Below are 26,141 nucleotides of genomic sequence, written 5' to 3' on the forward strand. Positions count from 1 at the left end.
AAACTCCAGGTAGCCACGGTATGTGGGCTGCTTCACAATGAGCAGGCACGTAACTGGGTTATTCTGAGGCAAGAAAACAGATACAGTGTGCGATTTAGCAACTGTTCATGGCACCTTTGGGGGAAAAAAGACTGTGGACCCCCAAAACAGACAATCAGATGGCTCCAAGGCTGTTGCAACACCAGATCTGTAACATATATGAGCTAAGCCTTGTCTCAGCAAGTAAAATTATCTGCAGCATGCTGGCATTGTACCAGGAAGATGCAAGAAGTGCTGGCAAGGATGCAGTGATCTGGAGCCAATTGAATTTCATTCCCTTTCCCCTCCTCCTTCCTCTGCGGACACTTCTACACGCAAAGGAGAGGCCATCATAGAACGCTGAGGCACCACAAAACCAGCAGGTGCCCTCTGCAATGGCACCTACCACTTAAGCACAGTATATAGGATTACTGCAGAAAGTCTGTGTCACCCATGTAATAAAAGCAGGCCAATTGTGCTGGCTGACTTTCTTTCAGGAAAGAGAAGGGTTTATGCAAAGGCAGCACCAAGTATGCTCCTCTTAAATGGCCAGGAAGCACCTTTATGCCACCCCTGCAGACTATGGCCCACTGCTTTTAGTTTCCTTTTGTAAATGGGTGTTGAATCACAGACTCCCAGCCTGGTTTGGGTTGGAAGGGACCTTAAAGCTCACCCAGCTCCAGCCCCTGCCATGGGCAGGGACACCTTCCACTGGAGCAGCTTGCTTCAAGCCCCTGTGTCCAACCTGGCCTTGAACACTGCCAGGGATGGGGCAGCCACAGCTCCTCTGGGCACCCTGTGCCAGCGCCTCAGCACCCTCAAAGGGAAGAACTTGTGCCTAATAACCCACCTAATCCAAAATGATTGCCCTAAACTAGGATTTTACACTCAGAGTGTCCCCAAAACACCTAGGGTTTTCCAAAAAGCAGCCTATGCAGGTATGGTTTTCTGACCCAAAACTGCACCTTCATGGCGGTGCTTGTTCAATGTGCCAAACACTGCGCTTTCTGCCAGCAGAACTCCTGTTTATCTGCAAGCAGACGGCCCGTGCTCTAGAGAGTTCATTTCAACACCTGAAACACAAGCATCATCAGCTTCTCCTCTGTTTGCTAACTCATCTGGCAAATACAACCTCCAAGTGGCATTGAGTGACTTGATCAAGAACCTATGACCAAGGAGATGACTCTCAGGGAAGCCAGAGACCTGCAGGCTGGAACATGTCTTACATTTCATGTCACTGCTGACTTCCTTTTCGGGAGCAGCCTTGTCATTGCTTGGCTCTGTAGGGGTCTCCTCGTTGTAATCATCCACTTTGTAGTTATCGTAATAGTAATCGCGGTCTTCCACCACGTCCTCCTCCTCTTCCCCTTCATCTTCTTCATCCTCGTCCTCCTCCACAGCCGTTCCTGTGATGTCTTCTACACCTGCCTCTGTAGGGAACTCACTGAAGGGATACAGGGTTTAAAGTTAAGACTGATCACTCTGCAGACAACCTTTAATGTACCAGAGCAATGATTCTCTTTTCATCTGTTCTAGAAACACGGGAGATGGGAAAAATTAATGGACCAACTATTGACCAGCCCATCGACTGCAGTGATGGGACTTCCCTCACTACAGACACACCTATTGCAGGCAGAGCTTCTCCATGCCTCTGGCTTAGTAGAGGTTACTTGCATTTCCTCACCAGCTTCTCTTCACTAAGTGAAATTCTACCATCAGGGGAGGTAACTGCTGTCACAGTCAATCTTTTTGACTGTCTGAGGATGGAGTGGGGGGGACTGTTCAGCTCCTCCACTGACAGGAGTGCTGCAAAGTCATCTGTCCTTCTGCAAGGCTCTTGCAGGCTCAGGGAAATTCAAAAGCACACGAATTCTCCTCTCTATCCTCACAAGGGTGAAATATTCACTAACAGCACCTTCACATACAGAGCTGTCACCATGTGTGCTAGTACAACCCTACCTTTTATAGAGGTCATAGTCTTCATCCTCATCTTCATCCTCTTCCTCTTTGGACAGAGCCTCATCCACAACCTTTGCCTGAGGGCAGCATACGTATTCTGTTCCATGGAACTGGTCGACTCCACAGGGCAGCAGCATACCATAACTGTGCAGGATCATCCCTTCCGTCAGACAGGCCTGAAAGAGGAGCCAATTTGGGTCAGTTCAGCATCACGCTCTTGCTTTTGGATAAAGCTGAAGTTTGCCTAGCATAGATCTTGACATCAGTACCAACAGTCTATACTTGACAGCAAAAAGACAACAGCAACATAAACCCCAAGTCTAATATCAAAGGAAAATGGATGTGAATCTTGTAGCTGAATCAACATCTGAAGGAAAGCCCCAGATTTAAGCTTAGGACATTTTGTACCAGCTCCAGGGATGGAGCATTCCAAAGCAGCAGAGCTGCCGTTTGCATTTCTGGGCTGGCCATGTCATTAAACTTTATTTATTACACTTTACACTGCAGTAAGTGAATAATCACTCCAATGGACTTTATGTCAAGATTATTTTAACATGCTGAAGATGAAAATCAATCCAATAATTCAAGAAATAAGCCAAATGCAAACTGTGATCAGACCTTAAGTCTATAAACGTCTCGTAAGCTAAGGAAACACATGGCTTTGTGGTGCCCCAGAAAAGAATGAAGGAAGAAAGGCTTTATTATGCACATCAGAACCCTTTTGTGCTTTGCCTTGTTACAGCATGGATGGAAAATGAGCCACATATTGCTGGAGAAGGTCTCCAATTCTGTCAAAAGCAGAGTGACTTTTAAATATGCTCGACATCAACAAGTTTATCCCCAGTTAAAAGGGGATTCCTTCAGCATAGCTTTATTTCAATGGGGTTTTGCTCCTGGGATTTTAAAGAAATAGGGTTAACTGGCGCATCTTTAACCTCTTCTTTACTAGCACATCACTGATCATGGTGCTGCTGTTTCGACACATGCATCTTGGTTTCTTTACCCCCAGTTGAGAATCTGCAACCTTTATGCTAGTCAGATTAAAAACCACCACACAACCCCCCCCCCCCAACCCCAGGCTAGATTTATTCTGAGAAGATAATCCATCTCTTATGTAAAGCCTCCACTAATCAGGCACCAGGAACTCAGATTGTCCCCGAGCAAGAGCTGCCATCCAAATCCCCTGCAGCAGCAGGTACATTAATGCATAATGTGCAAGGGAAATAGGAACCAGCCCTGAACACTGCGGCTCTCTAACCCGGAAAGAAGGATGAGCCCTGGTTAAAGCAATATCCTAGAGACCTGACTTCAATTCCTAGCTCCATCCTAGAGTATGATCCTGGGCAAGCTCCTTTCGTGAGTGAGGGATAACTCAGCTAGCTGCACAGGTTGCTTTAAGTCACTTGAGTGCTTTTAACTTCCCTTTTCATTGCTCTCTGCTTCAGTCCGCAGGCTGCAATATGGGAATGACAGACCGCAGAGATGAACGCTGTGGTGCTCCAAGGGGACGGGTCCATGATAAATATTGCTGGCCACAGCAGGTCATTTACCTCCTTGGCCACAGTATGCCAGTGCTGATGGCTTTCACACACATCCATCCGCTCCTTGTGGAAGAACCGGCACTTCTCCGGCACCAGCAGGACGTCGCTTACAAACTCCCCCACTGAAAAACAAGAAACACCCATAGTTCACACAGAGCCACCATCAGAGCTCCACTAAAACACACATTGCTCAAAGTGCCTTGAAAGTTCAGTGTAGTCTTAATGGGGACAGAAAATGAGAGCCTCGGAGTTTCCAAGCTGGAGCAAGCTGCTCCAGTGGAAGGTGTCCCTGCCTGTGGCAGAGGGCTTGAACTGGATGAGCTTTAAGGTCCCTTCCAATCCAAACCAGTCTGGGATTCTAAGAACAGGAGGAGTAGAGGCTGATTGCTGAAACATTACCTGAATCCTAAGGCTGCATTGAAGGTTAAAGTTCCCAGTGCAAGTTAAACACTTGGTCATGGATGAGACAGGATTGACTGACTGATGGGTTTCCATACAGAGCTTTGAAAACACTGCATCTGCATATGGAAGTTTTCAAACCACTTAATGGCCACTTTCTAAGCATCATAGCAAAGCTACATCATGCTCTTGGGTGCTGTAACAGCCTGGACACTTTTATATGGCATGGGTGTTATCTGTTTTCAGTATCTGGGCATCTGAGCAAGTCTTGTTTTGTTTCCACATGGTTTAACTCAGGATCAACTGCAGCACATTCCCTGACTCGTATGGCCCTGTCCTAACCAGCACACAGCAGGCTGGAAAAAGCAAAGCTACACAGCTCAAAGCCTAGGGTACAAGCAGAGCCAGCAAATACACTGCATGCCAGCCTTTAGATAACCACCACCTCACCAGCGTGATGAGGTGTTGGCACTGCCTTAAAACCAGACCGTTGCTTTTGAGGAAGAAGGGAAAGCATCAGCCTGCTCTCCAGCCTCTGTATTAGTTGGCCTGAGCAGCCATTTAGCCTGCATCCCCACCACAATCAATTTAAAATCAAACAAGATGGAAAAGTCCTTTAAGATCATCAAGTCCAACCACCGTCCATCACTAAACCATGGTGCTGAGGGCCTCATCTACACTGTCTGGGAACACTTCTGAGTCAAAAGACTTTTCCCTCAAAAGAGCCTTCAGGGAGCAGCATTATTTGGCCAACATTACCTTTTCCAAATGGTATGATTTTGCATGACCAGTTATTTGGCAGCCACTCAGATAGCAAAGGCTCAGGGACATTGCTCCTACGCCCTACACAGAGGGTGTTAAGCAGAGTTTAGGAGCAGATAAGGGGGGCCAAATGCAAGATAATGAAATCAACTAACACTTGAACATCACCCTTTTAACTCCAGTTATGTTTTAAACTAGTAAGCACAACAGAGAGATGGCTTTTCCCCCATTTCCTTATCTCAGAACAGGCCACCTAGGTTTTAAACTCAACAACCCTTCCCTTTCAGGACAGGTTTCAATGCTTCTAATAGGAAAGCTTACACTGACCAAGCTTTAAAATCAAGAGACTGAGGTTGAAGGCACAAGACTCAAAATGATCAGTAAATGTGAACAAACAGCTCTTTCGAACAACACTGAATCCTCACACCATCACACAGAACACACGGAAGAGCCTCTCAAGCCACCTAGGACCTGGACAACCCTGACATGCTATATGTTAATGGCACCTTCCCCACTGATGGCCACTGTCAGAAAAGCAAATCCTCTCCCTTTTCAGCTCAGAGCAGGCATAAGAAGTGTTTCCTTGTCACCTCTTATGTTTCCATGCCACCCAGCAGCCCGGTTTGTCTTTTCACACCTCAGCAGGCTCAGCCCTGCTCCCATCATCCTATTGTTACCTTCCTTTTACAGTTCAGGGGCAGTGCTAATGGCTTCTCTTCTCCCCTCTTTAACCTTCGAATGACAAAAGAGCTTTCACTGCTGGGGGGAGGCAGCAGAAGGTTCATCAGCAAGCAGCAAAATCCTACCTCAAGACAGTCTGTGCTTTAATGAAGGGAGGAAGACACAAGCAGGAATGGGAACAAGATCCCCTTGACTACATATGCACCCCACAGAAACACATCATCCACTTGCAACGAGCAATCTGTGGGCTGCTGAAAACAAGAGAATGTATTTGATGTACACGTGGACTACTGAGCTGCCACTCAGCTCTGCAAGCCAAAGCTGCCTCGCAGGCTGAGCAGCACAAACCAGGAACACTGGGAAAGACACTAATTACAAACTTGAACAGAGAGTTTAATGCTTATCACATTTTAGGGCAGCGTCACTAAAATCAGCTTATTTTTCAGCTGGAGAATAGGCTTGGGGAAGGATTACTCCTCAACGAGATGACTCCTCATAAAGCCAGAGATCTTGCTTTCATCCTCATTTCCATTAGGAATCCTCTGCATCAGCAGCTGGGTTTGGTTGCTTCTCAAACCTGAACTGCCACATCTATAAAGACAAGAGTCTTTCTCCCAGGTTGCTTCCACAACAGCTTCCATGTTTATGATGTGCTTTGTGATCGTCTATTGGAAGGCATATGTGTGTGTGTGCATATGTATTTGTGTGCATATATATGTATATATATATGAAGGTGTATGTATGTATACACACCCACACAGAACAAAGCACCCATTCAGTTCTGCAGATTTGCTTGTGTTCTCCTACACCAAACCACATCCTAACTTCAAATCAGGCCATAGATAAGGAAAACCGGTTCCCACTCAATGCTCCCAGCACTCAGACTCCCCAAGATAGCACAAGACTTCCATTAAACCATCTATTTTCCAGTGGATAACTCCAAAGAGAATCAGCCAGCTGAGACTAAGCTTAGTGCTAAGAACACATGCAGTGCAGCACGGTGTCACGCACAACCTACAGGTCAAAAGCTGCAAGGTAAACAAGCTAAACCATGGGCCTTCATTCCAGTGGATGGAGAGATTCTGGAAAGCACCATGAAACCCATCAGTTTCTCTGATATTCTTCCCCAGTTCAAAGTGGGGACATGGGATACAGCTGCAAGAAGCAGGGCCTCTTTGGAACAGCAACGTTTAAATATAGTTGTGGAAACAGAATAGAGAGCTCTTGCCAAGACCAAAGCAGGAAGCCTGAACACACGGAGCATTGGAGTCTCCAAGGCAACAAAATATTAAAGCTCCACAAAAATAGGATCAGAGCATTAAATCCCAATGTCTTTGTGATACTCAAGTACAATAGCCTTCAGGTTTTTATGGCAGTTGCAGAGGGAATGGGGATTTCTTTTGCATGCCGGGCACCATTATCCCACCACAGCTGCTATCAAGCTGTCGATCTGCTTGAGACAAGGGAGAGTTCCATCTTGTGGAAATCAAAACGTTTAAGAGGAAGCTGGATGTGGAAATGGCAACCTGCGAGGTGAGAAGCTTTGTAAAGCTCAGTTGTTGCCTCTGTTAGAAGCCAGAAGACTTTCTGCTCCCTGTGAACACGCAAACACATCACACCACCCACTCACCCAGGCACTTGTAGGGCACGACAATGTGAGTGTGGTCCTTGCACTGCTTCTTCCCCCTCTTGCACCAGCTGTCGATGCTGACGGGTTGGTTGGCTTCCACCACGTTCGTAATCTGCAGGTCTGGATACATCTGTTTCACAAGAAAGGACAGAGAATGGGCAAAGTGGCTCCTCACCAAAGCAGCGAGGCTGATTCTCCACACAAAGCCAAGTTCCAATCCCCACACGGACACACGTTCTCTTCTGGATCAAGCTTACAACAGCTGAAGACATAAAAAAGCTGCTTGGCACCCAGGGCTTGAGAAACGGAATGTGTCATCCATCACTTCTTTGCAGCAGGAGGAAGCCAGGTCAGCAGCAAAAGCCTTTGCTGGCACTAAGCTGAGGTGCTTGGCTTTGCGTGGTAGTGGAGGAGGAGATTTCTCCATTCCATCCTGTCTGGTGCAGCATGATACCCTCTGGAAGAGGGCAATCACCAACAAACAGGGTTTAGGAACATCTTCAGACACTTGTCAGGCTAATATACACCTACCTCCTCAGGTTTCCTTATGCCTGTTCCATTTATGATGTATTAATATCATTCCTACATCCTCCTCGAGTTCTCAAGTCCAGACGCTGACTTATATTCAGGCTTTTACTATGTGAACCAAATGTAGCCCCAATTACGTCAGCCTTGTAAGTCCAGACATGGTGCATTCTAGCACTTTCCTATTTAAAAGATACATTACTTAAGAGTATTTGCCTTGCCTGTCACCTCAGAGGAACAATTAAAGACCCAATATGCTACAGCATATCTGAAGCACACTGAAAGGACATTACATCTTTTACAATAAAGCATAAAGAGCCTGTAAATACTGTCAAAACGTTGATGAAGGTACTTTTCTAATGTTCTGGCTGATCTGAACATGCTGCTGAGAACAGCCCAGCCACATTTTGATGAGGATAGTGTCAGGTTCCATCACATACAATGTGGTGGTGATGCTGGTGAACCAGGTTAAGATTTGGAGATAGCCCGGCAAAAACCCTCTACTTAAAACACTGACCCCCTTCTGCGGCTGATGTAAACCAGAGGCAGCTCCTCAATCCCACCGTGGTGCTCTCCCTGCTCTGCAAACAGGTCATGGAATCGAGCTAGTCGAAAGCAAGCTCTTTTCCTGCAGGGTTAATTTGCTACTGACGGGCTAAATGGGAATCCAATTCCTTGGCTGCAGTGACGATGCAGGGGCACACAGGAAAACTCACCTCCTGGCAGTACTGCAGGATCTCTTCCTTTCTTCCAAAGCAGCTCTTGGTCCCGGAAGGGTCAGGCTCCCATTTCCCAGTCTGGATGTTCACGTGCATATTGAGCTTCCCACAGAACATGGCAATCTGAGGCTCTGCCACCGCGAAGCCTGCCCCAGCATTGGCTGCGAGCGCCTGCGAACGCAAAGAGACAGGACACGTTGAGTGCATGGTCTGATGGAAAGCAGAACAACCCAAAGAACCAAAAGGCCTCTGCCAGCTCCTCTAGAGAGCTCCTGCTTAACCCAGAACATTGGAGGAGTCTTCCCAACCATTCTGTAATGATATTCCTTAAAGATGCTGAGCACACATCACGTTTTCCAACAGTGTTTTTCCAAACTCTGCTTTTATTCCTTCAACAGCTTACTAAAACCAACAGTAATTCACACCTCAAGGCTGTGCCCACTGAAAAACTTCAGCCCATACTTGAAGATAAATAACTAATACTAGTAGCTTTTGGCAGGAACACCTCTGTGAGGTTACCCACGCTACTGCCATTCCTGATGGAATAGCTGCACAAATCCTCCTCAGAGTTCCCAGTTTGTGCTTCTCCCAAAATCTTCACAAACTTGGGATGGAAACACTGAAGCTTCTTCCTCTAACACACAAGTAAAGGCGGCTTTGCTGAATCAGAAGCTGTTGCACCCAAGTCCTCAAAGCCTGTTGTCTCTCGGTCAGTGCACTCCTATGGGTATTTGTCCTGCCTGGATCCTGATGTGTACTCTGTGCACTTCCAAGCCTGCCCTGGCAGACAAAACCCTGCCAGCCCAGCCCCACATGTGGGTCAAACTGCAGACTGATCAATGCAAACAAGGTCAGGCTCCCTGTTGGCAATCTTGCTGCCTGACCAAAAGGAGAAAAAGGGGATTAAATTCAATTGCAGGCTTGGGCTTCTGCTGAAAAGCCTGAGTGAATGCTGGGAGCTGGACATGCTCCCCCTACACAACTACTTGCTGTTGTAAAAGAAGGGCTATGAGGCAAAGAAAACCAGACTCCTAAACACCTTAAAGAGTGTTGAGTTTAAGGGAATGAAATCCACTTCAGCTGCTTCAGAAAAGGCAGATTAGAAACAGAGGCTCCAGGGACCACTGCCCCACAGCTTCATGTTTCCTGGCCTTCATCTTTAGCTTTTTATACACTCAAAGCCACACACAGTGGGCACCATTCATTCCTACTGCCTGCCGGTCCCCATCAGCTTGTGTCAATACATGCATGCTTGAAGCAAACAAAGAAAGAGGAGAATCCAATGGGACAACCCCTGGGTGCAGCTCCTGCTTGGTGGATAGCAGGAAAATACTCACTCCATTCTAATCAGCTCATTTCTCCCCCTCCCTGTTTACACACAAAATCACTGCCTGGAGATAAGACATTCAACAAGGAGCCAAGGACTGTGCAGTGCTGACCACATGCTTGGGATGAGACACAAAAGCCTAAATTCATGTCTTAACTACAGAAAACCCACCCCTTGAGTTTCAAGGACTTAGTCAACTGCACATCATTTAAGACAGAGTCTTATAGAAGCAGCTTCTACTCAATCTAACCCAATATGAGAGCAAGTTCTAGCACAGATCACAAAGTAATAAAACACTGAACCATATGTAAGAGACTGGCATCAATGTCCCACAACAGAATGCTTCCAAGTTCACTTATACACACAAGTTTAGCATAGGAATTTGTCCTGCTCTGTGCTAACAAAAATAAGACAAGTTTGTACTTCAAGTATAGGAGGGCTCGGGATGAATACACTGATGGTAACAGGATGCAGTAATGTGGTCCTTTAAGAACCAAACCATTTAATAGACATTCACTTCTATCGAGTGCTAACTGATGGCAGAGAGCAAACCCATGCTCCTGTGCTGCCTCCTCTCTGCTGTAGCCTTCCAGGAGGAAAAGGCCAATGTAGAATGCTCCTTCATCACTCTATAAACACACACATACACCCTTTGTAAGAGGGCCTTTTTATCTCTCTCCAAACCAACACCACTTTGGTACCAAAACCACGTTCCAGAGAGCACAAGACTTGACACGTTCAAGGGAAGAATCGCTTTGTCTGGTGACAACAAGGAAACCTCAACCAAGATTCAAGCTGAACTCTGAAAAGGACAAAAGGAAATGCAAGATGGAGCGTGCACAAGGTGGTAACCCTCACAAGAATACAGTGCAGGTCTGGTTTGGAGATCTTTTAACACCACTGATGCTGGGAATCTGTTTTCTCCAAAGCAAACTGCAGCAAAATGAGGCAACCATAAGCAAAGGAGGCAGAAACATCCCTAAGTGATCCATTCATAGCAGCTCTTGCATGAGCAGACTCCTGTTCAAACACATACCAGGCTCCTGACATCATGACCAGCCCCAGGCACATCCAGGGTTTGTTTTTGCTGTCTCTCCAGCCTGACACCTCGCACTGTGGCAAAGGTATCAATCCTCCTCCCGGGTGGATTGCTCACATACTTTACCTATCAGAGCAGGGCTGTTGCCCCAGCTACCAGAGCATGCTAAGCCCCAGTTCACAGCTGAACAAAGGGGTCACCAATGACTTGATTTCATCACTTTTAATCCAATGGAAGAAATGTTGTCTTGCAGCAGGCTGTTGAGTAAGTGAAGCTGAATCTTTAACCCCATGACCTGCAAGATAAGGGTTTTGAGTGAGAGGCTGCTTCAACCCCAGCAGTTAAAATGCAGTACGTTCATCTCATTCTACCTGGAATGAGAGAACAGCGCACAGCAAACTTCATCTGTACCAGTGGAAGCCACATCTTTAACACTGCTACTTAAGTAGTGAAGAAAGTCACCTTTTGGGGACAAATTTGAGTTGCTACACACAATTGCCCTTGGTGCATCATAAATAAAAGCAGATTGCTCAGGGTGAGGTTATCCAGTCTACATTCATAGACTGGTTTGGGTGGGAAGGGACACCTTCCACTAGAGCAGGTTGCTCCAAGCCCCATCCAACCTGGCCTTGAACACTGCCAGGGATGGGCCATCCCCAAGCATCACTTTGCAAAAGCAGAGCTAAGGAACATGCAAACCAGCACGAAGCTTGGGATAAAGCCATGTCCTGCGTTAAGCTCTTCAGCACTGCAGAGAACTCACGTTGCAGAGGGATGAACAAGCTGACAGCATGTTTTTCTCTGGGAATTTCCCAGCCATAAATGGAAGCAGCCGCCTCCTCCACTGCTGGGGAGCAACTATTCCACTTCTTAAATAAGCAGGCTGACAGCTTAGGAGGGGCAACACACACATAATGGAAGAGAGTTGATCCAGCTGCGTAGCTCCTCATCGAATGTTATTTGAGGACCTATTACCCTATTAATATATATCCATAACGTGAGAGCAAGATGAATGCTATTTGGGAAACAGATTTACATAAACCATCACTTTCCTCACTGGCACTCCCATTCACGGGATGCTTCATGATAAATTCCACTCTGCCTTTTGGTGTAGTTCTGTAACCCAAGTTTGCTTTCCAAGACCAAGGAAGTACTTGATTCCATAAACACATAAATCTCTGGCCAGTTAAAGTCAGTTAAATACCTCACCCTGTCACGCAGTGCCTGATTTATGGTCCCTGAAACACTGGAATCCAAACCTCTACATCTTCCCCTCCGATGCCCAAGTATTTTAATTCACTACCAGCCCCTTCCAGTTGTGATGAACAGGGACATCTACCCCTCAAACACACGCAATACATCGCAGTTTGGAAGGATACAACCTGAAAACCACACACATATTCCTTGCCTTTTACTTCCAAGATCTGTTAAAGCTCAACACAACAAACCCTTCTTCAGCCCAGCTCCCTATCCAGTGCCGGTCAGGAAAGCCTGGCACATGCTGCTGGGGACTTCAGGACTGGAGGCTTGCTTTTGGGAGGAGAAGTTCATCCCTGTGTTTGACGGAAGCGAGATCCTGAGTACCTGAATAGCACAAGGGTACCCACAAAGCAGCATCATTTAACTACGGCCTGAATCTTCAGTGAGGTCAAACATTGCAGACCCCTCGCCTATCTCATCAGGTTAGCCACAGGATCAATCTTCATTCAAGTAAAAGCACAGTGGATGGGAGCTTAGCAGGAAACCTTGATTCCCTACTCATTCATGCTGAAGAGCTGCTCCCAAATTGCACATGCACTATGGAAAATCAGAGCCCGAGAAGGACAGAGAGCCTGCAAGAAAAACTCACACTGTGCTTTCCAGCAGGTTTCCTTTGAGGCAAAAACACCAGCAGCCCTGCCTGGATAAAGCCACAGAAGATTAAGTCGTTTTCCAACCGGAACTCCAGCCTGGAGCATCCATAAGGTGCTGAAATGAAGCTCTGATTGTGAACGGCATTGACTTGGTGGCCAGAGAAGGAAACGCGCAGCCTTCTGCGGCAGAGCCTGCAGGTCCCAGCAGATTCCCTGCTGGAAGAGTTACAAGAATTCCCCATCTCTTCGCTGCCACGCTGACAAGGAACGCCAGGCACTACTTGGGAAGATTGCCTGTGCTGGTTGGTTTTAATTAAGCAAAGCCCCTTGAAAGCAATCCTGGTTATTAACATCGGAACGCACGTGAAGCACAACCTGAGGGACCCGAGAACACGCTGCTCAGCACGCTCCCCACCCCGATGAATGCCTCCCACCTTTGCTTCATTAAAGGAAAAAGGGAAAGAAGAGGAAAGAAGACTGTTTTGTTAATGCATTTCCTCTGGTTTCTGCAGCACAAGGCTGCAGCTCCTCTTCTGTCCCTGTAACAGCCACGCATACCGAGGTTATAAATGGAACCCTTTCAAGACCAGCAGTCCCTTTGATACTAAAATGAGCCTGGTTACCTTACCAGTCCTCCTGGAACCACAAACCTCAATGGCTGCTGCTTTGAAATGCATGGATATTTTACCTTTCCACCCTTTCCTGGGCTGAAAACTGCACAGAGGGCTCGGGACAGGGAACAGGATGCTCAGAGAAGCTGTGGCTGCCCCATCCCTGGCAGTGTCCAAAGCCAGGTTGGACACAGGGGCTTGGAGCAAGCTGCTCCCAACTTTAGGCCCAAGAACTGAGCAGAGCACTTAAAATTCCCCTGCTTTGGGATTCCGAACTTGTGCACACGAGCAAAGCTTTCAATTCCTGCCTCAGACTGGGTTTCATGCTTGGTTTTCCTTCGCTCCTCTTCCTGCTTTTATTCAGCAGATAGGTGGCTGGAACCCAGGCAGGCTAATGAATGCCTGACACAGCAGGCAGTAAATCTCAGCCCAGCAGCTCATCCCAGCTTTATTGCTTTAGGGTTTTCTTTCCCATTGCTGATAATTACAATAATGCACACGGGCAGGGGGCCAAGGCAGGAAGAATTATTGTCTGCAGGCAGATCTGGTGTGAGCTGATAATACCAGCCCCTGTTTGCCTTTGAATTTCAATGGCAGAAATGGCAGCCTTTGGCTTGCTTTAACTTGCTGGAAGGGGAGGAGTTCTCATCTGCTCGTCCTTTATTGACTCTTGGGGAGGAGGATCCTGCACCAGCAGCAAACTGGGAACCGGTGGGGAGCTGCAGTGTTAGCTGGGGTGCAGTTCATACTGGATGCCTAGCAGTGACAACCATCGATGGATCTTCATCCAGAGCTTTACCCTTCCTGCAGAGAAAAAGGGGAATTTCCAAGTACCTGTGACTGCCCTTGAAGCTCCTATTAATGAGGCAGCAGGTTACTTCCTCCTCCTCCTCTAGCTTATCATAAACGGAGCCTACACGAGCCATTGGGCAGATAATGTGCCTGTCAGACATCTGCACTGGGGAAGGGCCATGCTCAGATAGGGAAAGCAGCACTGCAGGCAGTACTGGTGCACAGCTAGTCCCAGCAAAGCCACAGCTCAGCATAGTCTTGGATTCCTGAAGTTGTTTGTGTAACGCAGTTGCCTTTGGCATCCTCTTTCCTACCCCCAGAGAGGCTGAGTTCACATCAACTCGCCTGGAACGTTCCCTGAACAAATGTTCCTGTACCCAGACCAGTGTCCTTTAGAAAGAGATTAATTTATAGGCCTCAAGCATGCAAAACTTGGGTCTAATGGCTGGGACTGGAACGGTTTACCACGAAAGCCACCCTGAAAATAGAGAAACCCAGCACTATTATGCCTTTAATAATCCTTACACAGTGCACAGGTAGGTCCAAATATGTTTCACCAGCCGAGCTGCCTTCCACTCCTCACAAGGATTTCGGGACCTATCTCCATGCAAAGCGTTGGATGGCTGCACTTACAGCCTCTTCCTTCCCCTTTCCAGCAAAACACAGCACCAGAGCCACTGAAAGGCTCCATTTCATGCAGAGATCCTAAGTCATATCGCAGCACATGGAGCTGGACCTATTTATTCCTGGGCTAAACTAAGGCACAAAGTCAAGTGACTTGCCTAAGGTCACCCGTCAGCAGGCTCAGCCTGGTTTAATCCTCAACTCCTCATTGCTCCAATCTGTGCCATCATTTCTGTTGTGCACAGCAAGACTAATTACTGCCTTCCCACTGGAATTACTTGGGCATCCAAACCGCCTCGACTCCGCTTAGGAAAAGCATCTGGCTCTCCTTTTGGATTTCAGCTTCATTATTGAGCTGTTAACATGAACCATCACTGTTCATACCATAAAGGCTTCACTGACAACGGCACGCGTATGGGGGAGTACTGAGATATAACCCTGTTTTGTAACTTCTCCCCACGGTTTAATACAACTCCTTTCTATCTTAATGCTCTTCAGCTACATTAAGACTCAGGGAATAGAATCGCTGTGGTTACCGGGATACAGAGATTCCATAACACACAAGAAAGTACATTTCCAACATCTCCCATCACTTCAAAACAATTTGCACAAAGCAAAAATAACTTCTGGACTCAAACTCATCCCAACTCACACACGCAACACGTCCACTAGCTTTCCCAGTGGGAAAAGCTGGCAGAAAGGAGACCAGGAGAGTAACTTCTGGCTACTGAATCCAAGTGCTTTAGCATTCCAGGGGGGAACAAACCAAAACCCTGCCCTCAAAGCAGCACGAATATTGGTTTTATCTTAGTGGGAGCATCCCAAGGAAGCCTGCAATGTAGGAACTCAGCCTGACCGCCCATGGAACCACTCAGATGACTTAAGATTGTGTTTTTCCCTAATACACAAGTACCCAGAAAGCAAGCAGGAAACTACAGGGTGTATCTTAACAGAGCACCAGGAATTTGGAGTGGCAAGGAAAAATGCCTGGGGGAAAACAAATGCAAGATAAAGGAAAGATAACAAGGGGGAATGCAGTTTGGGTTTGCTTTCCAGCTCAAGTATCCCTCCCTTTACAGCTGTTGTTCAGGATCACAGGTTGGTTCCTGTGCAGACTGCAGTTGGTTTGGAACATGGAAAAACACCCATTTCATACCTTCATGTCCTGCAGTTGGGTAACACACCAACTTCCCTATAGCACACAGGAATAAGCCACTCACTGTGCATCGCTCTAATGAAGCCCTGAGGGTCATGCTGATCGCTTTCCAGCCCAAAATTCACCATCTTCTGGGAAACAAAAATCACTCCAAACCCAAATTTATGGTAATTCTGCTGTCCAAAGAGCCCAGCTCAAACTTCAAATGGGGAAGAGGAATCCATGAGGTTTTTAGGTCTTGCCTTGCCAAACCATGCTGATGACCATCTTCTGAACACAGCAAAGTCCCCGCTCATCTATTTGATCCAAGGGCTGCTTTGCCAAGTGAATGCTGATCCAGATCAAAATGAACAAAGTACCAAAAAGCTATGGATGAGCTTTGCTGTTTTCAGCATCCAAACGGACGCTGTAAGTGTAAATGTAACCACATTTATACTCACATCTTTAAAGCTCCTGGCAAAAGCACAGGTTGCTGCAGTTGCGGTACCTGCTGTTCCCAGATTCAGCTACAGCAAAGGAAGCTCTTTCACCCAAAACAGAAAACTTCAACCTAAACATCACCCCAGGAACTTTCAGTTTTCAGTCCTCACTGGCTCCAAGATAAATGCAAGAGATTTAACTCAGCCAAACCACCTCAGATTCTCACCCCAAACCAGCCTTTCATTCCCCAGCCTGCAGCTGTTCTTGATCCCAGTAAACAGCAGTAAAGCCAATGAAAGGCTGCCGGTTTCCTGCCACTAATGCTGGCAACGTGGAGAAGAAGGAGCAAGCACACAGGAGCAGGTTAAAGCCTGACAAGCACTACCCTCTTGTGAGCAGCAAAGAGGCTCAAGTGCAGGAGGATGGCCCGGAGCAAGCTTCCAAAAGTCCGATGGCAAAAGCTTAGTTTGAAGCTTGTGTCCCATCAGTGAACAGCTCTCAGAAGCATCCTGGTATTACGAGCAGGATTTGGGCTCAAATCTCCCAACTTCCTTCCTCCTTCCGAAAGCAGAGGATAAAGGGTGGACTTCCATCTATTCCCTGGATTGCCAGCGCCTAGATTGAGCAGTCTGACACACCACAAGTCAAATAACAAAGAGCTTTCTGAAGTCCCCTAAAGTTCTGTCAGCAGCAGGGTCACTGAAAGTAAAGGAGCTCAGTAATGGCTTAATGGATTTCCATTTTTTACCCTTTAAAAGCAATCCTGACTAATTTAGTAGCATTTGCTTTCTAAAGCATTAATTTATCAGCCAGGGTTTAATCATCACAGCATCCTATCATAGCCAGGCTAGCACAGAGAAACTCTAATGGCTGTATTAAACAGTCCCTTTAAGGGAAGCAACACATCTCTACTTAGAAGAGCTGCTTAATGCTATTAGAAAATTAAGGGGTCATTTATAGCACAGACAGAGCTGGGTAAGTTGAGATCCCAGTTCAACAGAAGCCAGCCCAGAACCCCAAACAGTTCACACTGCCCCACGTTTAACTGGTGGTGTATGCTGTACAAACACACCTGAGCTTTATAGTTCCTCCATCCCTATCACAGCTGCAGCACTGCATGGAAATACAACAAAATGGGAGAGCTGAATTTTACCTTGGATATAAAAAGAGATTCCAACTTGTGAGCAGGAACTCTGTGTACACTGATACCTGCTTTCTTCAGGTTTCCTTTAGCATTTTCCAGGAATTACCAAGAGAGGGATGGAGATGCTTGCTTCTTTTCTGTCTACTTAGCTGGTGGAAGAAGTTCCATACTGCAGCTGCATACATATGATGGTCAGTTCTCTGCACTTCACCGTGCCTTAAACAGGCAGCACACACCGAGAACTTCCATCATGTCAAATCCTCTGAAAGGTCTCTGAAAGGTATTACTATTCCATCTCTTTTATTGCAAACCCTTTGTCCAGGCTGTCCATCACAGCAGCAAAACTGGCTTTTTTTTCCCTAAAGGCCTAGTATTCTCCAGTAAAGAAATACTTCAAGATATGTTATTTTGAACACAAGGATTCCAACCAACTCCTTGTTTTCCTATTTGGAAAAGGCTATTGGACAGAAGACAGCAACTACTGGTACATAGAGAAGGTACTGGTACTTACAGAAGCTCTTTTGCTTGTTCTGATGCTCTTGTCCAGCGTGATCTTAAGGTCCTTTCCAACCCTAACTATTCTATGATTCGTGATACACACTTGAGTGAGAAAGACATAGAACAAGTTTTAACTTCCTTGGCCCTCCAAGCAGATAGGGACAGCAATGGAAACTCTGCCTTTACACGCAAAGCCCATGCCTAGGACCATGCTTGGAGCATAGATCGATCTGTGCACTGATGCAAAAGGATGCTCACCATTTTCCTAGCCATAGGCTGAGTAGTTTCATTAGAGCTTTCTCTAAGTCAGAGGATGAAAATGTTGCCATAAAGTTCTAACCCCGGGGAGCTGGGGTTTTATTTTCACTGATGGGACTTCAGCCATGGCCTGTTAAGGTGGTTTTTAACTCTAAACATGGCTATGGAGGCATCTCGGCTGCAAGCTTTCAATAGTAACCTCACCAGAACGTGGTAAATCACTGCTGTGGATAAGCCCTATGGAATATATACAGATGTTTGACAACATAGAACAGTTAGGGTTGGAAAGGACCCTCAGATCATCTAGTTCCAACACCCCTTCCGTGGGCAGGGACACCTCACACGTAACACATCAGTACCCAAGAAGGCCATGTTGAAATCAGAGCTTGATGATGCAATAGCATGAGACAGTTAGAAACTGTGTCTCAGTTTCATATCCTTCTTGGGGACCACTTAGAAGAAAAACAACCCTTTAGAGCCCAACTGAGCTCCTGAACAGACTAAATGTGAATTCTCTTGGAGGCTGCCTGCCCCTGCACAATGCCCAGCTAGCCTGGACAACAGTGACACCCATACTAGGTGAATTTGTGCTATGAAGCCAGAAGCATTCAGAGGACTCTTGAGACTTCTTCTATCAGACTGAGGAGGAAAACGGGTTAGGAAACAGGCACAAAATGAACGGATGGGTGTCAAGGTTGGCATGGAAAGGACAAAAGGCCTAGCTATTCCATTAGAGCCTGCCTATATCTTCATCCCTATCAATAAAAGGGATGTATTAGCCCAGAGAGGTGGGAATAATAAGGACAGAGCTCTGCTTTGAGGCCACTATTCCCAAAGGTATTTCTCACCAACAAAGACTGCTAAGCACATGATTTAAGTTTCACTCAGGAGCCACAGTGTTGCATAGGGGACCAACTACACAGGAGACAAAATGAGAGCAAGAAAGTATATCTGCAGACAGCAGGATGAGTGTTTCATATGCAAACTAAGTTCCAGTTTCAGCTCTCTGCAATATGAGCACCTCAAACCTGGCTCGAGTTGATGATGTTCACACCCTGATGCATTCCAACAGGCTGGACCAGCGCAGCATGTGCAATCTGTATCTTTATTTTGTGCTTTACATGACATGTGGTGTTATTTTGCAGCTTAATGGCTATTTTAATCCTCTCCATCACCGAAGAACGTCATCTTTGACGTGATGTAGATGCATACCGTTCAATGGGAGCTGCTTGGAGATGTATTTCAAGAGATATTCCAAGGCAAATCCTTACAAAACCAAAATCTCTGCTTTACTTCATCTGCAGTATTTAAAGCTAGCTGTTATAAACAGTAAAAACCTACCAGCTCCCTATTAGGGGACGAGAAGCAGCTTAAAGGCAGGTTTAATCATCACATACTGTTAAATAAAACAGCAGAACAATATGAGAAAAGCTAACTTTTGGCCAAAATATTGCAATATAGCAACAGGAACCCCAAAAAGCCAAACTGAAACCAAGGACAGCACTGAAGTGGAGTCATCTTCGCTCCTCTCTTGAAGAAAAAGGCCATTTAGAGCCTTCTACACTAGAGATGAAGCTTGCAGTTTTGTGGGTATCTTGATAGCATTCTGCTCTGGAGCAGTTTGCTGTTTGCATGCACAGGACTTAGAAGTTGGCCAGTTCAGAACAGGAATGCTCTTGAAATAGAGCAGCACCTATTACAACAGGATGCCAAGGATGCATTCTAGTCAGTGCCCTGCAATGACAGAGGGAATTAACATGCTGTGGAAAGCCTCCCATATGGGTATATACTGTGAGAAGTATTCTCTTCCTCCCACCAATTCACATGGAAATCTTGCTCCATGTAGTTGCTCACATGTTGTAGTTCCATCCAAACCTCGGAATTTCAGCCTCTACTTCAACATGCCTTTTGCCTGTATTGTGGCATTTACATGGAAGCATATGGGGAAAGACTTCCTGCCATCCTAACGTTAGGAATCAAGCTCTTCTTGTCAGTCTTCCTTAGGGCCACCCTGCTGAGGGAAGGATCTGGTGGAGAGGGAGAGAAGGCAAAAGGACTTTGTCTCTTAACCTGAGAGATGAAGACATCCTGAAGCGAGATGCATTTCAAAGGATGGATTCATTCCTATCTAAACCCTCTGCACAGAACACAGCACGGGGGACTCAAACCCCAGGTGATGACAGTTTTCAGCGTCATTAGCCAAAGTTCTCATTCACCAACCCAAGTAGAGCTGTACACGCACACAATGAGAAGACCAACAAACAGAGAAGGTGAGGGAGAGCCAAGCAAATCACAAGCTGTGATTCAAACCATGAAGCCAGCTCTGGCCAAGGCTGGGATACAGCAGTGCAAGCCTCCATTACATCAAGGCTGAGCTCTGTCAGGCCATTCATCTCCTGCCTTTGTGAGTGGTGAATTGCTTCCGAGCAGGCGGCTGTTGCCCTAAACAGAATCTCCACATACTGAGTAGCTTTGTTGCAGAGCAACTCTCGATGCCATCTGAACAAGACAGCTTTTATCAGGAGCAACAGGGGCAGGAACACTTCTTCCCCAAGCCTCCAGCGGGTCTCTCTTGCTGTGACACGATGCTGTGTGCCAGGCTCCACGCATCCATAGGAACACCCCAACTTCAGTCCATGACCCACACGCTCAGCCTCTTCTGGGGTCTGGTTCTTGCCTAAGTCCTCAGCACCGTGTCCAAAGGCTGAGCTCTAATACACCAACACGTTGCCAACCCAAAATCCCAACTTTCTTGGTTGACCATCAAGGAAAAAACCTTGTTCACTGCTTGAGGTTTTGAGGCTCTACTTTAAGACTGTGGAAACAAAGCAGTTATTTCAAACCCTGCAACTCAAACTACTTAAAGTAACTTAATGTTATCCCAGCAGTACAAATGGGAGCTGTGAGCATCACAGAATAAGTCTGTGTTGGAAGGGACCTTCAATGGTCATCTAACGCCCTGCAATGAGGCCATCAGGATGCTCAGAACCACATCCAGCCTGGCCTTGGATGTCTCCAGGGATGGATGATGCTCCATTCAAGAGTAATAACTGGACACGCAGCAGCATCAAAGCACATACATGAGCACTGCCATACCCTACCCTTGAGAACTCGGCTCTGACCAAGCCCCTCCACGCAGGCTGGTGTGCTGTGCCTGGATCCTGCCACCGCTCCCTTCTTTCGGGTTTCTAAACACGTATGTGTGAAACACTGCAGACATCAAATCCAATTTCTTCAGCAAGAGCTGTGATAAATTATGCAGAGACAGACTCACGTTCAACTGCTGATACAGTCGCTGGGAACTCGGAGCGCAGGCCTGAACCCACATGCTGCATTTCATCTTTGGAGAGCAACACTCAGCAGATAAAAGCCCCTCTCTATTTGAGCCACAATTACCGTACCACTACCAGCCTAGGGAGTCAACTGGTGCTTGGGATTAGTGATTTACAGTTCATGGAGGATCATTTTTGGCAAGTTACTAGTCCCAGTACGAATGGGAAAAGATTAAACAGCGATAAAACACCCTATGACTTAACTTAGACCTGGCAACGTGTCATGCCAAGCCCAAAACCACATAGAGGACGTGGTGCTTAAAAGCTTTATGTTGGAGATTACCGTGGGTCTAAGCAGAGACCAGCTTCTGCTGTGAATATACAATCCAAATCCGCTTGAAACAGGAGTGCATCGTGTTCATTGTGACAGATGGCAACGGCAAGACTTTGCTTTCTGTTCCTGTCACTTCACACCACAGCATCAGAACCAGTGGAATTCACCACGCCAAAACCCCAAAGAAGAGGGACAAAGCTTTCAACGGGAGCTGGAGCTAAAAATAACAGAAGGGCCTTTAAAGAGCAGCCCAAAGATGAAACAGAAATGCAAATGTTTGGCTTTTGATTTCAGCACTGCAGTTAGCATAGGGCAACTCCTGGAAAATACCCAGCACTCCACCAAGGCTGTTTCATCTCCGCTATAGCATCATCAAGAGACCATTTCCGAGGTCTCCTCTCTGACTGCTTCAGTGCTTTGAGGTGGCAGATTAAAGAAGGCAAGCACAGCATCTGTGTGAGAAAATGCAAGCTCCTGTTGCACAGAGTTAACAGAAGAATGCAAGAATTTGAACCCCCAAAACACTGACGACACCTCAGAACGTATCAGACATCTGAAAACAGAACCGAAGCAGCAAGTGTTTGTTGGAGGGGGAAAAAAGGACCTAAATAAGGGAACTCTAGAGGTTAAACACTACTTCTATTTAAAAGTGATCAGTAAAATGATCCTTCTTAAATGGAAACTTCCCTATCAACCTGCTGTTACAGCCAGGAGCCCCAGACATCACTGTGTGCTTGCAGCCGCCTCGACCTGCATCGAAAGACCCTTTTGGCTGCTGTAATTTTGTTAGAGAGAAACTATTGCATGCAGTCACTTAAATGCATCCCTGTCCCAGAGCCAAAGCCTGGCATCCGAGTGCTGAAGCACGCTTAGCATCCACGCTGCACCTCTGCATGGTACCAGGTTGGAATCGCATTGCCAAGAGGAGAGCCATAACACTACTGATGGCTCGGTGCCTTACCTGGAGCCAAGACACATGAAGCTTTAGTGACATTCCTGGGAAGGAACAGTCAGCTCCCACCTTCTATGGGTTTCTCTTCAGGCTGCAGCTGTGCTGGCCATTTCTAAGCCCTTCCTATTTGGTGACTTGCAAAACTCAGGCTCAAAGTCATCATTTCATGATGTTTTTCAGTCCCAAAAGGCACCAAGGAGTTGCTGATTGCGCCTCTTCTGTAAGCTTCTTTAAAGCTGGCTGCACAGGATAGCAACGGCAGAGCCAGCTCCATCAACTGGAGGCAGCCACAGCAATCCACCACACTGCTGACCAGGGCAAAATCCTAACAGTTGGAATAACTGGTGGGAATCTCCAAAGTTCAGAAGAGGAAACCCCCAAGAAGAAGCCTACAAAGAAGATGAATTTAAACTCTGTATTGCCACTGCTCAGCAGGCTTGAGAGCTAAGAGTGAGCCCAGATGCTACGGCAGGAGGTTAGAGGTGGATGAGTTTTAAGGTCCTTTCCAGCCCAAACCAGGCTGGGATTCTATGAAGTGCCACCAAGAGCAGCAATTCTGACTCCTCACACTAGTTAAGAGCGACTGGCACTAAAGATATAACCCAAAAGGAAGGGCTGCCATGGATAAACTCGTACAAGAACATGATTGCGGCTGACAGCACGAAACACAACCAAACATTATAACTAAATTTAATCCATATAAGGGCCTATCTTTCAAAACTAACACATTTATTCTCTCTCCCTCTGGCTGTACACAGAAAACCCAGTGTAATACATCAAACCCAAGCGCTGGTAAGCGGCTTAGCCACATGCATTTCTGGTCAGGTGGGTCCCTGATTACATAAAGCCAAGCAGGCTGGTTTGCTGTCAGAACGATGCCTTTAACACTGTTTGCAGGCCATGAGGATTCTCATTGTTCAGCCCAAGTTGGAACTTGGGACAACCACACAGAGAGGTGCAATTGTGTGTTTTAAACACAGAATCACAACCTGCTTTGGAAGGGATCCTTAAAGCTCACCCAGTTCCAAGGGCAGGGACACCTTCCACTAGAGCAGCTTGCTCCAAGCCCCTGCATCCAACCTGGCCTTGAACACTGCCAGGGATGGGGCAACCACAGCTTCTCTGGGCACCCTGTGCCAGCGCCTCAGCACCCTCACAGGGAAGAGCTTCTGCCTAAGAGCTCATCTCAATCTCCCCTCTGGCAGGTTAAAGCCATTCCCCTTGGCCTGTCCCTGCATCCCTTGTCCAAAGCCCCTCTCCAGGTTTCCTACATCCCTTTTAGGCACTGGAAGATGGGGTGAAGGTAGTGAATCTGCAAACCTAATGGTTAGAAATTCCACTAAACCCAGCCAAACTCTCTCTTCTGAAATGCACATTTTCTTGTGCTCGGTCTCTCAGTAATTCACTTGTTTCTTTCCCCTACAGCACGTAACCTGAAGCACAACTTGCCCTGTTTTAGCTGAAGTTACCCTTTAGCCTGCTGCTTCCAGTGAGGAGCCACCAGCCCTCCTGAACCAGAGAAGAAAAACAAGTATGCCACTTGGTCAGGCCACAAGAAAGAGAAACCTGCCCATTTACTTCACTCACATCTTCCTTCTTGCTGCTTTATAACTTAGTAGTAAGCATACAATACATATACGCATCTACAGAGTTCCTTTGAGGCTTTGTACAATGTTGTCAATCTATTTCCTCTCTCCACACCCCTTAGTGCAGCAACAAAGCTGAAAAATGGCAATACTGGAATGCAAATAACAAAATTAATACAGTCAAAGTGCCCTAAAGACTCCATTTAAGATAAACAGGAAGGTAAAAGCTGTGGCAAAGAGCTATGGGCCAGTAGAAAGAGCAGATAGTGGCATATAGAATCAACTAGGTTCGATAAGACAGTCAAGATCATCAAGTCCAACTGCTCCCCCAAGACAGTGCATTTCTCTTCTATTTCCAACTGAAGACCAAGGTTTTGGTTTAAGTACGCTTACAGAAGCAGATGCTACAGTCAGAATAACTTCTATAGACAACATTAAGGTCCAAATGCCCCCAAGAAGACACATAAAGAGTAAAAAAACAGGTATAATTTTTACAAGCATCATCTAAGGAGAAGCTTAAACGGCGTACAGAGCACTGACACTGCATTAATCCTTCCTTTGCACTGTAAGGGGCTGAAGGAGTAGCTGTATGCGATGATCATAAAGCTCACACCCAGCAAAAGCCACCTACACAATAGGTTTGAATAGCTCTCAGGAGATGCAACGAACACATTAACACCAAAACCCACCGGCAGAGACATTAATGCCCAAAACCCCTTTGAGAGAGAGACCATAAATATTCCACACATGAAACAAGAGGAGCTGAAGGCCTTCTCCAAAGAGCAGGGCTTACCTTGCCACGGCATTCCACAATGCAGCAGGAATTCCAGAGCCTCTGCAATAGCAGATGTCCATCTGATGGGCTTTATCCCCTCGCACACAGCTCTGCTTTAGAGATGCTTTTGTCGAGGAACCCTTTCATAGGAAATTCTATTCCCTACCAGTTACTGGGAAGCGTGAGGGAAACCAAAGGCCACAGGCTCCAGGCTGGAATTTTACTGCTTCTCCTCAGGACTTCAACAGAGGAGTGGAAATTTCCCCTAGGTGGAGTTCTTTGTTCAATGCAGCAGGCAATTACAAGTCCCCAAGGGCTGCAGAAATGGCACAAGGCTCATTTCTGTCGGTGCAAACTGAAGCACACAGAACGGATAACATAAAACACATCCTTCTGCTGCAAAACACACTGCTGGGGGGGGGGGGGGTGTGGGGGGTGGGTGTCTCACCCCAAATCCTGGTGGTTTGGAACAAGCAGGTAAGCATTTGGGAGAGCTTTGGAAACAGCCATTGGAAGCAAACCTGATTAAAGAGAAGCAATACCGAGTCTGCATCGCCTCTGATCTGATTAGACTAAAAGGTCAAGTGATAAAGAAGAAACTTTGCATCTTTGAAGGCCTCGAGGGCACCGCACAGGCAGTTTATCATTGGGATACACATCCAATTAGAACCGATTTCTCCTCTTTCCCCAGCTGGCATCAACGTCGCTGTGGCAGCGGGCACCGAATCCAGCACAACCCCAAGACACACACTGCTCAAATGCAACACCAAGAGCTGCGCATCAGTGATTCCTCCAAGCTCTTCTATTCGGATTCATCCAGAAAAGGCACTGTTAAAGGTTATCTGCCATCAACCACAATGAGCTGAAAGGGAGACTGACTGTCCCCAGCCACCAGCCCTTGGGAACGCCCTGGACAAAGGTTCAGGTACCAGCAATTCAAAGGAGAAGACACATCTGCCACTCCCAGATGTGTTTTCGATGGCAAAGAAAGGCAGAAACTCAAATTGTGGTCCCTAAGAGGATTACTGGGTGCTCTAGGGACAGGGACTGGTGGCTGAGATCATCAAGGAAAGCAAATCCACCTAAACGGGACCGTGCCAATCCAACTAAACTAATCACTGCAGCCACTGCTATGGGTTTTCCTTAACTCCATCTTCAAACATCACCTTTATTACTACAAATAATAAATAAGCAATCTCCTGTCTATTGGTCATCCTGTTATCTGGCAGCATCCAATAGGTATCGCAGCCTAAAACCCCAAACCAG

General features: G+C 46.7%; 1 protein-coding gene across 5 annotated transcripts in view; it reads right to left on the bottom strand.

The window, feature by feature from the left end:
- Window positions 1–26,141, bottom strand: part of APLP2 (amyloid beta precursor like protein 2) — a 42,858-nt gene that overhangs the window by 14,589 nt on the left and 2,128 nt on the right. For all 5 annotated transcript variants that reach the window (XM_061476063.1, XM_061476062.1, XM_061476061.1 and 2 more), the window contains exons 2-6: window positions 8,232–8,405; window positions 6,991–7,120; window positions 3,528–3,640; window positions 1,978–2,153; window positions 1,245–1,462 (exon numbers count right to left, since the gene is read on the bottom strand). In XM_061476063.1, the coding sequence (XP_061332047.1) occupies window positions 1,245–1,462; window positions 1,978–2,153; window positions 3,528–3,640; window positions 6,991–7,120; window positions 8,232–8,405 (811 nt within the window). The remainder of the gene's footprint in view (window positions 1–1,244; window positions 1,463–1,977; window positions 2,154–3,527; window positions 3,641–6,990; window positions 7,121–8,231; window positions 8,406–26,141) is intronic.

This window comes from Pezoporus flaviventris, unplaced genomic scaffold, assembly GCF_033815535.1.
Source record: "Pezoporus flaviventris isolate CSIRO_AGI_PZ_B2104156 unplaced genomic scaffold, CSIRO_AGI_Pfla_v1 ptg000093l, whole genome shotgun sequence".
Taxonomy (NCBI): Eukaryota; Metazoa; Chordata; class Aves; order Psittaciformes; family Psittacidae; genus Pezoporus; species Pezoporus flaviventris.